Source organism: Halichoeres trimaculatus, unplaced genomic scaffold (assembly GCF_033239565.1).
Source record: "Halichoeres trimaculatus isolate MK-OKI-2021-1 unplaced genomic scaffold, fHalTri1.1 fHalTri1_scaffold_16, whole genome shotgun sequence".
NCBI classification, from domain to species: domain Eukaryota; kingdom Metazoa; phylum Chordata; class Actinopteri; order Labriformes; family Labridae; genus Halichoeres; species Halichoeres trimaculatus.
The window spans coordinates 2,321,084-2,335,948 of NW_027437194.1; the positions used below are offsets into that span (position 1 = coordinate 2,321,084).

Here is a 14,865-nt window from a genome sequence, read left to right on the forward strand (position 1 = left end):
GATTTTTAATTATTTGAGATTTTATATTTTTTATGATTTATTTATATTTGATCAATGATTTATCTACTAGTTTTTAATTAAATTCTATATTTACAATCCATGCTGGTATGCTTAAAGGTTTTTTGCTTTTTTTTTTGTTTTTTTTTTTGAATTTTTACAATTTCTAAAATCTCCAAAATTTCTAAATTTTGCAAGTTTAATCAATAAATTGCAAAATTTTAAAGTCACAAAAATTTTACATTCTTGAAATGATATGAGATTCTCACTTAATTTATTTATTTATTTATTTTAATTATTTGAACTCTTAATTTTTTAATGATTTATTTACATTTGAACAATAGAATATCTACTAGTTTTTAAATTAAATTTTTCATTTAAGATTCATGCTGGAATGCTTCAATTTTCTTTTTCTTTTTTTTCTCAGACATCCATTGGTGAAATGCACCAAATTCTTACATTTTCTTGATAAAAAAAAAAAAAATCAGTCTGACACCTGCATTTTGTAATCAGTTATGTAATATTTAAAAACATATTACACAATGTGGCAAAGTTTGTTACATATTGTGTTAATGTTATTTCAAACTGTGGCGTCATTATAATACAAATTAAGTTCAACTTTTTGGTATTTATTCTACTTGTTTGGAGCAAGGATGGGTACAAACCCCAAAAACACTTAAAAATACCTGTAAAATGGACAGGATGACTGCACCGTATGGAGGGTAGGATGGATGGGGCCATGTACTGCCAGATTTTGGGCAACAAACTCCTTCCCTCCATAAAAGGATTGTAGATGGGTCATAGCAGGGTCTTTCAGTATGACAGTGACCCTAGCTAACAGCTAACCTGACTAACTAATGTGAAAGCAACCAAAAAGCAGGGCAGGAAAGTGGCAGCGTGTGTTTCCTGTCTGAGTGTTTTATTGAACTTCCAGCAATCAGTCTGTGGAGACAGTCCGGCTCAAAAGTGGAAATTTTCCTGACAGGTCAGATCCCCGCCTCCCTCATCTTCAGGTTGGGAGTGGGTGCTACCCATCAAAAAGCTCTGCTTCAAAGGAACAAGACACAGGGACAAAATGATGAAAATGTCAGCTCTCTGACCGCAGAGGAACGGCTCCATCACGTGCTCTGAGAGCAAGAAGTGCCCCCCGTCAGATGAAGGCTATCGATTTCCAATAGGAAGTAGATGTCTCGCTGTGTTGGGAGACTTTGTTGCTCTCAGGCTGGTTCCTTTTTCTCAGGAATGGTGCCAATGCTGCTGCAGAGGTATGTTATCCAGAGGGTTTGTTATCTTTAGAAACTCCCAACACCCACACGTTGGTGTTGGTCACACCGGGTTGACCTTTGCTCTTTTTCAAACATGTGTTTCTCAGTATCTGATGCCTCCAGATTGAGATACGAGGATGGGTTTGAAAGCTTGAAAACCCCTGAATGTTGCATGTGAGGAATTTCTCGTCTGTAGGAAATCTCTGTGATCCATCTGGGTGACTGTTTTCTTTCACATTGCCAAACAAAACAAGCTCACGCTGAAGGGAATCAGGGCAAATGCCGGGATCATAAACACAGCGGTGGGATGCAGGGGGCACATATTGCAGCCAGGTCACAGAGTGGGCTGTGGAAGAGGAGAAAGAAATGTGGAGGGGGGGGGTCTGGCTGCTTCAAGGGGAGTAAACAAAACATGATGAGGAAGAAGGGGAAGAAAAAAAGAAAATACCGAGTGGTTTGCTGGTAAGGAATTGGGGTCAGGTTTTTCCCACAAAGACTTGAGAAACACACACACACGCACACACACTCTCGCAGCACACGTTGAAGTCTGCAGCTGGTTCTCATTCAGCACCGTCAGAAAAACAACATCCTGTCTGGGATGTAAAACAACGATAAAAGTCTGCACAGTTTGATCTTAGTGTCATTCAGAAATATTTTTCTATCCTGTCTCATTTTTACGCTGAGATGAAAATATATTCATCCACACATTCTCTGATCAGAAGAGTCGACGCTCGTCGTAAACACGCTGTAAACATTGAGTCTGCATTCCTTGTTAGTTTAGTCTCAGCCTGAGACTGACCAGAGAACAGCTGTGTTAGTATTTTCCTGCAGCTTTCATGAAATGTGTTTAAACACGATGTCGTGGGCTTTACTTGGATTCATAGGGGAGACCGGGTATGGTTGTAACGCTTTTTGCCTCCTTGTCTGTAACTCAGGGGCCATTCCACGGCAACAGTTTTAGGATGAAACGCAAAAGTATGGTTGCAGTACAACTTCTGGTTTACATGGAAACTGCGTTTTAACCGAACCGTTCTACCGAAAGCTGCTTCTGGACAAGACAGTTATAGCGCCACCTACAGGCCTGTCATGGTAGCCATGGCGTTTTCAGTCCCTGAGTGTTACAGTGTAAACGCTGATTTTTTTCTCTGCGTATTTATGTTTTGGGGCGAAACGTTGTCGTGTAAACGGAGTTTCAGAAATTGGACCATGAGCTTCATCAGCCCGAGACTGGACTATTGGAATGTGTGTGAACAGCTCAGTCCAACTGGAATCAGACTAAGCATAGCTTGATTGGCACATACAGTGGCTGGTGGGTGTCAGGCAATTAGCAAACGCCACAGCACAACGGAAGTTAAAAGAGTTTACTTATCCCAACGGACACAGAAAAGTTGCTAAAGTAAAATTAGCAAAGTTAAAAAATAAATAAATAAATAAATAAAAAGTTAGCAAAGTTAAAAAAAAATAGCAAAGTTAACTTTGTCATCTATGATAAATAAAGCTTCGTATGGGTGTTGCGATATAAACAGAAAGTCATTCCCTCTCGACATGCTGAACGTCCTGTACCGGGTGCAGAGCAGCCACACTTCATGTATGACTCAATGGCGAACACGTCATCTTTACCGACTGCTCTGTGTCCTTTTTTAACGTCTCATTATTTACTTCTTTTTAGATGATTTTAGATGAAACGTTGTGTAAATGGGGCATTAAAGTGATACTCCAGGATGGAACAATTTGGGTCCTATCACAAGGTTTAGAGCAGAAATTACCCCTACAGCAGTGATTTTGTGCAGCAGAAGCCCAGAGCGCTCGCACCAAACACCCCCTCCCTGCTCCTCTGCAGGTTTCCTCTGCACTCAGACAAGGGCATATTTTACTTGACCAAAAACACAAATAAACAGACTCCCACTGAAAAAATCTGATATCAGTCTGCATTCACGCTTTATTCAGAGAATTTTCAGCTCGTTACTTTCACACAAAAACACCGCTAAATAAGGCTCTAGTTCTCACCGTGTTGTAAAACGGCGCTACCTCCGCTGTAGAGCCACAGCTGGCTACGAGGCACTCGCCACTTAGTGTATCAGTCGGCGCACGCGCAGCGTGCCAGATATAAACAAACGCAGGTAGTCTGCCAGGACGAATTATGCAATAACAACGTAAAGATGAGTGATTATGAGAGCGAGGACGACCTGCCGTTCACTTTGAATAAAGCGTGAATGCAGACCGATATCAGATTTTTCAGTGGGAGTCCGTTTATTTGTGTTTTTGGTCAAGTAAAATATGGCCCTGTCTGAGTGCAGAGGAAACCGGTAGAGGAGCAGGGAGGGGGGGGGTTGTCATGGACTCTGTAGGAGAGAGAAAGAAAGCAGGTAAAACACAACATCAGCTTTGTGTTGCACATGATCGGAGCTACATACTCGCTTCAAATCTAGCTGTAAAACGAAGGAAAAATTGCATATTACTGCTCAAGTCAGGGTGTTGTTTTTCTATCACAGACAGTAAAAGTTTCCTTTCCTTGTCGACTTTCATACCTCGATTCTGTTCTGAGACTTTGGACGACTTCACGTGGCGGTTGTCTGCACGCAGCCCAGCTTTGATCTGAGTTGTGGTGTCTAGTATTTCTGATTCATCCTCTAATGCTGCATCATGCTATTTTATTCTGTTCATAAAATGTCAGTGCTAAAAAAATAAAGTGTCTTGCTGAACAAAGAGACGTCCTGCTGCTTCTGAGTGAGCTGTCCAAGCTGTTAAACAAATGTGTGAATTCAGTTTTGTGTTTTCTATTCCCTGTGGAACATTCCTCTTAAGTGTTACTTTGCTTGATTAAAGCCGATTAGCTTCATTACACCCTGTAAATTAACGATATGTTCGTAAAAGAAGCAGTCGAGTTGTAACTCGTCAGAAACATATAAATACTCGTTAGAAGTCTGCATTTCATCACCGGGGGATTTCCAACTAATGTTTCATCTTCTGCCTCGTTTCATGTTTTTGCCTCAGTCCCAGCAGGACCGCGCTCACCTCACGCAGGGAGTAAATGAAAGCTAAATGATCGTAGCTCTCCTGAAGGGGCGCCGCCATTAGAGGCTGCAGCAGAGACGAGAGACGGAGACGCCTCGCTCAGACTTGGCAGCGTTGAGCAACAGATGCTGTTACGGCTGAAGCTGAGGATGGCTTCCCTCTACGAGCTCGCAGCACGGGCAGCTGAGACTCAGGATCTAATGATGGAGAAAAAAAATCCCCACGAGTGCAGTGAAGAAGCCTGTTAGGAGAGTTTCAGCATGTTGCTTCACACTCCTGTCTCCATGTGACTCCAGTTTGTGTCTTTCCAGTTAATCCCGCCTAAAGCCTCTTTAAAGTCCCAGACAGGAAGTTTATCTCTGAGAGATCCACTAATATGGCTGAAAGATTATTGTTTGAAGTGACCGGAGGGTAAACATGGCAGGAAATGACACCACTCAATCAAAACAGAGCTCGGCTGTTTGCTTAGAGATCAGGGAAGATGCCAGCTCTCTGCTCTCATCCTCCACATCAGAAACTTAGACGTTTCACTTGTTTACATTACATATACAGTGGAGCGAAAAGTATTTAGTCAGTGGTAAATAAGTTTTTGGTCACCCACAAACAAGCCAGATTTCTGTAACTTCTTGAAGAAGCTCTTCTGTCCTCCACTCGTCACCTGTTTGAATTGGTTACCTGTATCAAAGCTACCAGTCCACAGCCTCAAACAGTCAAACTCAACCATGGCCAAGACCAAAGAGCTGTCCAAGGACACCAGGAAGGAAACTGTAGACCTGCCCCAGGCAGAGTGAATCTACAAGACCAGCAAAAATCCGAGAACCACCCAGAGGGTCCTGATGAAGACCTGCAGAGAGCTGGGACCGAAATAACGAAGGATACCATCAGTAATACACTACACTTAGGTGTGTCCCCCTGCTTAAGCCAGGACACGTCTAAAAGTTGGATCAAGAAGAGGACTGGGAGAACATCATGTGGTCAGATGGAACCAAAACAGAACTTTTTGATAAAAAGTCAGCTCATCGTGTTTGGAGGAAGAAGAATCCTGAGTTCATCCCAGGAACACCAAACCTACTGTGAAGCATGGGGGTAGAAACCTCAGGCTTTGGGCGGAAGAATGAACAGGCCCATGTGTGGTGAGATTTTCAGCCAAAACCTCCTTCATCAGTGAGAACGTTAAAGATGGACATGGCTGGGTGTTCCAGCAGGTCAGTGATCCCACACAAACTGCTCGGACAACAGAGTGGCTCAGAAAAAATAATTTCAAGGACCTGGAGTGGCAAACAACAAAAAATTTGTAGAGTTGGGTGACATTAACAATGTACGTTGTCCAGTTTAAGTATTTAAAAAAAAAAAAAAAATCACAATTATATATATATATATATATATATATATATATATATATATATATATATATATATATATATATATATATATATATATATATTATTTTGCAAATTTGTGAAATTTCAAGATGTTTGTGATTGTTATTTTAATTCAAATTCTTTACAGTTATGTTTGTAATTTTTGAAAATTTTAAAATGAAAACTTTTATTTTGCAAGTTTTTAAACTTCATAATTTTGTAACCTTTGGCATTATTTTGTAATTTAAAAAAAATCAGGATTTTTTTAATGCATGTTTTTTTAAATTTCAAGATGTTTTTATTTGATGCATATTTTTTGTACATTTTTTGCTTTCTTTTTTTTGCAAATTTTGATATTAAAAGTTTTATTTTGCAATTCTTTAACATTTCAGAAGTTTGTAACATTTTGCAAATTTTTAACATTCCCAAAAAAATGTAAAATAATTTTTAAAAAAAATTTTTGCAAGTTTTTAAAATCATAAGATTTTTTGAGATTATTGCATATTTTTAACATTTATGTTTTCAATTTTTGCAAGTTTTTGAAATTATAACTTTTTCACTAAAAAATTGGTAACATTTTTGCAAATTTTTCCAAATTTAAAAGAAAATTGAATTTTTTTGTAAATTTAAGTATAACATCTTTTTTTTTTTTTTTTTTTTTTTTTTAAGAAATTCTTCCAAATTTTTTTTAATTATCATGTAAATGTATCTTTTTCTTTTTTTTATTAAGACATCACTTGCACATTTTGTTTTATTTTTCATTCTGTTTTGGGTATTTATTCGCCCGGTTTTAACTTTGTATAGAATTTTATACACTTCATAGTCTTACTGTTAAGATAAAGTCAATTTTGTGGCTGCAGAATGACTCACTAGATGAGATTTGATGGAGGAATGGGTCAAATTAGCAGCTACAGTGTTAGCAAACCTGGTGAAGACTTACAGGAAGTGTTAGACCTCTGTCATTGCCAACAAAGGTTATGTTACAAAGTATTGAGATAAATTTTTGTCATTGACCAAATACTTATTTACCGCCATAATTACAGACCTCTCTCATCTTTCTCAGTAGGGAAACTTGCAAAATCAGTGGCTGACTGAATAATTTTTTGCTCCACTGTAATACGATATGGAAAATAAAAAAATAAGGCACTGAAAATTGATCCTTTCTAACCCTTCTTCATTTAATCTAACACCTGGAGGACTTATCCCTCCGCTTATTACGCACCTGCAAAATACTTCACACACATTTCTGGGGGAACCGTGCAACACCAATTACAGTGAAACTTATTCATATCTGCAAAATCCCTTAACAGCAAATGGAATCCAGGTATATCTCCTCATTTTCTTCGGATCTCCCCATCTAGAGATTCTCCTCGAAAAGCCTTTTTACCTCTGCACGGCTGAATCGCTGCTTTAGGGGAAACTCAAACTTGTGAAAAGTCTAACCTCTTTTATTCGCCCCTGAATCGCTGATGTACCACTAAGAGCTCCCTCTTGTTATATCAGTCAATCAATGTGTTTAATTCAATGCCACCCTCAGCCCCAGATGAGTCTCATTAGTATTTGCACAATCACGTTTCTATCGATCACGTCTTTTCTGTCACACCTCGATTGTTGCATCAGCCAGAGTTTGAAGGAGTGACTCGATAATTCAGGTGCTTCCCCCCCTGCTGTGTCCGGCCTACTCTGCTCTTTGGTTGCCAGAGGAAAAAGACTTTTTGTCTCCTTCCCTTTGACCTATGTCTCTCTTGTGGGGCCCTTTATGATCTGGATAATGAGAAAGTAATCCGAGGTATTCTTCTTCTCCGGCAGGAATGACATTCATTTACCCGGCGCGGAGGCTCGGGAAATTAAGCCGATCCCCCCGTTGTTTTTCTACTTCCTATAATGCAATTATGTCTGTTTTCCCTTTTGCTTCTGGGCTTTAAACGATCACACTCACAGTATTCGTCTCTTACATAAGGAGCCCTGATCTGACTGTGTAACTGTGATGGATTCAGCTCCATCAGAACGTTTTCATAAGACCCCATCGAGAGCTAATCACATCTGTTTTTCCACAGGGAAGGCTTTCGAGATAACCTACGTACGGTTGAAATTCTACACAAGTCGACCGGAGAGCTTCGCCATCTACAAGCGCACACACGAGGACGGGCCCTGGTTGCCTTACCAGTATTACAGCGCCTCCTGCAAGACGACGTATCGGAAGGAGGCCAAGGCTTACATACGCCCCGGAGATGACGAGAGGACGGCTTTATGCACGGATGAATTCAGCGATATCTCTCCACTCACTGGGGGGAACGTGGCGTTCTCCACCTTGGAGGGACGGCCCAGTGCGTACAACTTTGACCAGAGCTTGGTGCTGCAGGTGAGTTCGCATTTTGTTCTAAAGTTTCACAAATTTTGGTGGATGTGCCTTTTACTGAGTCAAGTTATAGTATAAAATAGTTTCCAGCCCTCAGTCTGATTCCTCATGAGAAGAAACTTCAACTTCACACCCTTCTCACAGACGGTTCGTATTGATCAACAAGGAAAGGTTTCTTGAAGGACTCCTGCTGCCCTTGACTATCAGATCTGCTTTGTAACGCTCTGTGTGCTTCACATTTTCTTTGGTTCAGTTGAAACTTTACAACAAACTGGAAAAACTATCGATAGACATTGTGTGGCAGCATCAGCAGTAGCCCTTGGCTTTGAAATTGTTCCATGAAAGACGAGTTTTGTAACTTTCTCCTCCGTAAAGGCCGACAGTGCTGTTCAAAAAGCTGATGCCAGAAATCCAACAGTTCTTGATTCTTGTTGGTTTGTATCAAGAAAACTGGACGGCATTTAGTTTGCATAAGCAAACTTGCTTCATCCGTAATTTAGAATGATGACAGAAACTATGACTTTGCAACAGGCTGACATGAAACTGATACAATGAGCGCTATCAGGTGGGGGTTCCCAATCTTATCAGGCCGCAACCCTTCACAAAAATGGTGAGACCGGCAATCCCCTGCTGTGTGAACACAACAAGTGCCACAAACAAAAAATGGTCTAACATACTTACTCAAGCCAATCAGTCAGAAATAAAACTGCATATGTTCACGTTACTAAATATGAAACTATCACTATCCTTTCTTAGTCACCTTGGAAGCCTTGTGGGGACAAATAAATGCAGAAATTGATAAATAAATGATGAATGAATAATAACAATTATAAATATTAAAAAATAAAATAAATAAAAAAATTAAATTAAAATGATAAATAAATTAATTAATTAATAAATTAATTAATGAAAGATCTAATTTTGTAACTTTTGTCATACTTTTACAATGTTAGACAAATTTTAATAGTTTTTGATTTGGAAAGTATTATGGGTAGGGCTGAACAATTACTTGATTGTAAACCAACATCACAATGTAATAGAATGCAAATTTCAAATGGCATGGGGTGCAATTAAAAAAATATATATATAAAGTACAATTAAATATTGATATAAAAATCCACACATGTTCACGTATTTCAGTAGTTGAGCCAAAACTTTGTTGTTATTCGTATTTCGGAGATTTGTTTTGTGTTTTGTTCCTGATGAGGGATCAGTGAGATTTGTAATATATATAAATATATATATATATATATATATATATATATATATATATATATATATATATATATATATATATATATATATATATATATATATATTTTTTTTTTTTGCAATATCGGTCCAAAAAATCACAATAAAATTATTTTCCAAAATTGTTCAGCCTTAATTTTGGGACCCCCTATCAGGGATCCCTGGTCCCTGATGATGCTCTTAATGGCTACTTTTATTTACGATTTTTTTTATTAGTATTGTTATTAGTATTTCTTTAATTATAATCATTTTTATAGTTTATTTATTTATTCATTTATTTTTTAATTTTATTTCATTTATTTTTTATTTTAATCAGAGACACAGTCAAAGGAAAAACAATTGTATAAATTCAAAATACACAATGTTCTCTTTTCATTTTTTTTTTCCTTTAACAAAACCATAAACACTGTCTCTGCATTCAGAGAAAATTGTAAAACATAAAATCAAGTTTATATAATAAAATAATTAAATAAATTGTTCTAGATAAAAAAAGGTTACCAAATAAACAAGTGCTGAAATATAAACAACAACAAAAAAAAAAAATTCAAAGTTTAAAAAATAAATAAATAAATTAGAACCATAAATCACCTCTGGGTTACTCATTTTCTAACCTGAATATTTGGCCATTTATAATAATCATAATAATAATAATAATAATAATAATCATAATAATAATAACAATAATAATAATAATAATAATAATAATAATACATTTTATTTAGAAGCGCTTTTCAAAACACCCTCCCGCCCACTGGAATATTGACTGCATGTTAACGTAGCCACTGTTGATAAATAATTGCTGGTTTTATGAGCTCTAACCAATCAGAATCAAGCAGTTACCATAACCAGGGTGATAGATGTTGACAGGATCCATGTGGGGAATCTACTAGAGCAGCCTTCAGGCAAACTCAGTAGCATCAAGGAAGACGAGAAGTTTTTATCCACTGAGTTCATATCTCAACAATCAGGAAAATACAGCAGCAGCTTCAAACCTTCACTGTGTTTTCATCAGTTGTTGTTTGATCGAGCTGTAATGAGAATCCTGTGAGTGTTACAGTCAGCCTGGAGACAGCTGCTGTGGCCTTCGTCCTCTGACTGTAAGAGCACCTGGCTCTATGTGTGGGTTTCAACCAGCATGAGAGTGTGGTATCATCACTTTAGTTCAACTTTTCATAAGATGTGAAAAAATTGATGCCAATCTATGATAACTTTTAGATTTGTTGACCTTTCCATTATGCTTCTTTATCCAAAGTATGGATAAGTTTGTGACCTTTACTTCAGCTTTTAGACAACTACATTGATGCAGGCTTTGAGAGTCTTTGTTGTCAGGCTGCCTCAGCTAATGCCCCCAAAGAATTAAGATGAAGAAGTTGAGAGAAAATGTATAGTGAAAAAAAAAATACTGGACAGCTTTATCATTTTTTTATCTCTTAGGTAGGATCTTCAGTCTTAATTAACACAACATGATTTCACATTTATGACCAGACTTTTGGGATCCAGTGTTATGTTTAGCGCTGATTAGCATTGATGAAGCTGTAGAAGGGTTGTACTGAATTAATGGCGGCCTCTTGAGGGAGCATGTAGGCAGGGCGGGCACCGTGGAAAAATGAGTAAATGTGGCTCTAAATGCAGCCACTCCCCTCCTCTGTGAGGATGTGATCTCCATTCCTCACACAGAAAACATCTGTGAGACTGTTTGATGGATTTCCCTGCTCCGTACATTAGCACGGATCATTGGTTTCATCGACCATAAGGGTTCATTGTGCAACAGTACGCCAGGATTTCAGCTTTACTTCTTAAACCATGTAACATACCATAACATACAGTCAAGGTATCCTTATAAGAACAAATTAAACAAGCTAGTTAAAGCAGAGATCTGACAAAGCCAGTTAGTAGATGAAGGATGTATGGTGGTACAAACTCAATTTATATGTCGATGACACTTGAGTGTATGTCAGAGCAGAAACATTAAGGAGGATATGAAATCTTAACCTTTGAATCAAACTAAATTCAGATGGAGCATTAAGGGAGTTTAAAGATGTCTTGGTTGCTTATGAAACAGTGGGAAATGTCTTTGTTAGGGCACAAACTTCTCAGGTTACTACTACAGTACTACAGTGGTTGAAGTGATGTTTTGTCATGGATGTGCAAAGACAAGAGGGATTAACTAGATGACAATTAACCCTAGTGGGTAACACACCCAAAAACACTTAGAAATGAAAGTCTGTTGCTGGTTTTAATTGTGCTCTAGCTCTGAAAGTAAAATAAAGTTTTTAAAACAAAACAGAAATTGGTCAGGATATTCAGAAATGTGATTTTTTTATTTTTATTTTTAACTCTAAACCATCTCCATTAGTTGATTTGTGAGCCATTGCAAAAATAAAATAAAATTTAAAAAAAGATAAAATTAAACAAAAATAAATAAAATAAAATAAAAAATAAGAAAAAAAATAATTATAATAATAATTTAATTTAATTTAATAAAATGAAATAAAATTTTAGGATTCAAGGATTTTTTTATTATCATTTCACGCATGTAAACATGAGGTGAAACAAAATGAGTTCCCCCGGTCCCAGAATAAGCCGAATAACCTAAAGACACATTATATAAATATAAAACACACTATATAAATATAAAAAGCACCAGAATAAGTATAAACATAAACATAGTCAATAACAAGGTGATCAACACTGTCAGGTGGAAGCAGTAAAATTTACAGCAGTTAGTGTAGTTTTATTAAATTAAATTAAATTAAATTAAATTAAATTAAATTAATCAAATAAAAATAGATAAATTAAGGAAATAATGGGATTCTTCATTTGTTTGAAGCAGTCATAACCTGTAAGTATTTTCAGGCTGGGTGGGGAGATTAAAAGCTTTTTTTTCCTTCTTCTTCCTGTTATATATAAAGCAGAAACCTTCGGTCTAAGAATATGAGACAACGCTGAAGTGCTAAAATCTGCTGTTTCTTCAGTGTCCACTTGAGGCTGGCTTTGTAAGTACTGGAAGTCACATACACACCAAGCCAAAAAAGCTGTTTTCAAAGCAGATAGTAACCTATTTACAGCCTGGTTCAAAAAGCGTCTCCTGTCTAAGTCACTGACGTGACTACATGTGCCCTAAAGCTGTACGTGAAGCCCCTGCCCCTACCAATATGGCCGCGATAGCTGATCTGCTTCATTTACCGATTCAGAAACAGACAGATGACTTCTGGGAGTCTACGCCCAGTAATTATACAGTGGATGGTTTTTAACGCTCAGTGGATAGCGACACTGACTTTGGTGCGATAAAGCAAGGTGCAAAATCCTGGTCCTTCATGATTTATGCCATACTTCAGGACGAGGAATGAATAGCACCGTAGTCAAATCCACGCACTGCTTTAAAGACCAGCTGCTGAGTGGTCTTCTTCTGCTGCTGCTTTAACTACAGTTCTTTAAGATTCTGCTTGAGGCTTGCCGCAGAAACACACGAGAAACCATGAATAGACAAAATCAAAGAGGAGAATTTTACTGCAGAAATAGACACCTTACAACCTTATTCTGAAGTGATCACACTTAAGTTTTGCCCATATAAGGGCATGGCTGACTTGACTGATGGTGGGCCCCCTGTAGCTGTCTGCAAAGAGTCCAAAGATCTACCTCACTGTCACATTCTGGGGTTTTCAGTCCAGGTCCTGTGTGATTTGCTCTGAGCAGAAAATCCAGCGTGGTTAAGGTTGGGAAAAGATCATGGTTCAGGATAAATATTACATCTAAAGAGGCAGTGTTTTTTCACTCAAGTCGCTTTGGGGTTTTCAATATTTAACCAAGAACAAGATTTTTGCTTAACCTTAACCCCAAAAAGAACCATAGAGTTAAAAATTCATCCTGCTTCCTTCAGATATTGTATTCTGAGGTTGAACTGTTGGAGGAGAATGAAAGGAAACACACTCCAGACGACATCTTTCACCAGTTCATTCAAACATTTCTTTATTAGCTTTATGAAACTGTAACTCAGGTGGTTTTATCCTCCTCTCACATCGTGTTGCTGTTATAAATATAAAAGTAATTTGGAGCAGGAAGCGTCGCTGTATCATTTTACAGCCTGCTCATCAAATGAACGGCGCTGCTGCCATGTTGCCATCGTTAAAAGCAAAGACAACAATCCATGAACAATGCTGATGACCGGAGCAGGAGCAGCGACGTCTGAAGAAGCCTTACCCAGAATGCATCTGGTTTATTTCTCAGGGAAAGTCTGCTGCTAACTTTATAACAAGAGGTGGACGACTTATCCTCCCAGCAGCCCGTGTTTCTTCCCACTGTCCCTCACGCTGTGCACGGTGCTGCTTTTACTCCACACAACAACAGCTAACAACAAACAGACATCTCCAGCACCAGTCCTGCCTGATCTCTATCATTATTACACACTCATTTCCCCCATCATCGCTAACACATGCTAATGCTACCCCGCTCATCTGTCTGACCTTTCTGCTAAATTTCACTTGTTGAAAAAAGGAGCCGCCGTGCTGTACACTCTTCTGTAAAGGAAGCTGTCCTCCTCCACATCATTAAATAAGAAGAGTGAGGATGTTTTTCTACAGGATATGTGGAGGATACACAGCATCAGTGCAACCGTGTCCAACCGTAACCCACTCCTGGAGGAAGAATCCAGCTCCTAAAACCTAATAAAGTCACAACCAGGGGGTTTTTCTGGGGGATGTTTGTTGCTCATCCTGTCTGTGTATTTGCACTTTAGAGTGTACAGTGAATCAATTTATAGGTGATTTAGCTAAAGCACCCAGGGAAGTCAATATTTTTCTCGTCTAGATGTTTGAAACTGAGCTGTGAAATACGTCTTGTTACAGCAGCGCTCACTGATAGAGGGAAAAGAAAAAGGTTGGCCTGTGTGGTGATTATTTTACTCAATCATCCCTTTAAAAAAAATGATACACACTAAATTAACAAAAAGAGAAGACAAAATTGAGTTGTAGCCTTAAAAAATATTTAATTTTAATTTTTTGCTTATTTATAAAATATCTTTTTTTTGTATAATGAGCAATTTTTTAAATTTAATTTTTTTAACTAAATTTTTGCAGTTGTTTTTAAATTTAATTTTCTCGTTTTAAATTTTTTAAATTTACAAAAATCTAAAAAACTTTTCATGTTGATTTTTTTTTGTTTTGTTTTGCAGATGTTTAGAATCACAAAACTCTGTATGTTGCAACGTTTTATGAAATCAAATTTTTGAAATACTAAAAGTTTAAGAAATTCTAACTTTTCTTTCAATTTTTTATTTGTTTTGTATTTCAAATTTTTTGGGGATTTTTTTTCTTTTTTTTTTTTATTTCAAAAACTTGAAGTATTAATGCATTTTTTTTCAACTTCCATTTCTTTTTATTCTTAAAATTATTTAAATTCTTACCTTTTGTAGAATTTTTGAATTTCTTTTTTTTTTAATTTGAAAATCTTTTTTTTGTTTTTCAAAAACTTTCAGTATTAATGCAAAAAAAGAATTCAATTTCCATTTCTTTTAATTCTTTAAAATCATTTAAATTCTTACCTTTTCTAGAATTTTCTTTTTTTTTTTTTACATTTGAAAACCATGTTGGTATTTTTTTTTTTTATTATTTCAAAAACT

At 37.1% G+C, this 14,865-nt stretch overlaps 1 protein-coding gene across 1 annotated transcript in view; it reads left to right on the top strand.

Annotated features, from left to right (window-relative positions):
- Window positions 1-14,865, top strand: part of lamc3 (laminin, gamma 3) — a 199,428-nt gene that overhangs the window by 12,000 nt on the left and 172,563 nt on the right. Inside the window, exon 2 of the mRNA XM_074690299.1 lies at window positions 7,696-8,000. Coding sequence (XP_074546400.1) covers window positions 7,696-8,000 — 305 coding nt within the window. The remainder of the gene's footprint in view (window positions 1-7,695; window positions 8,001-14,865) is intronic.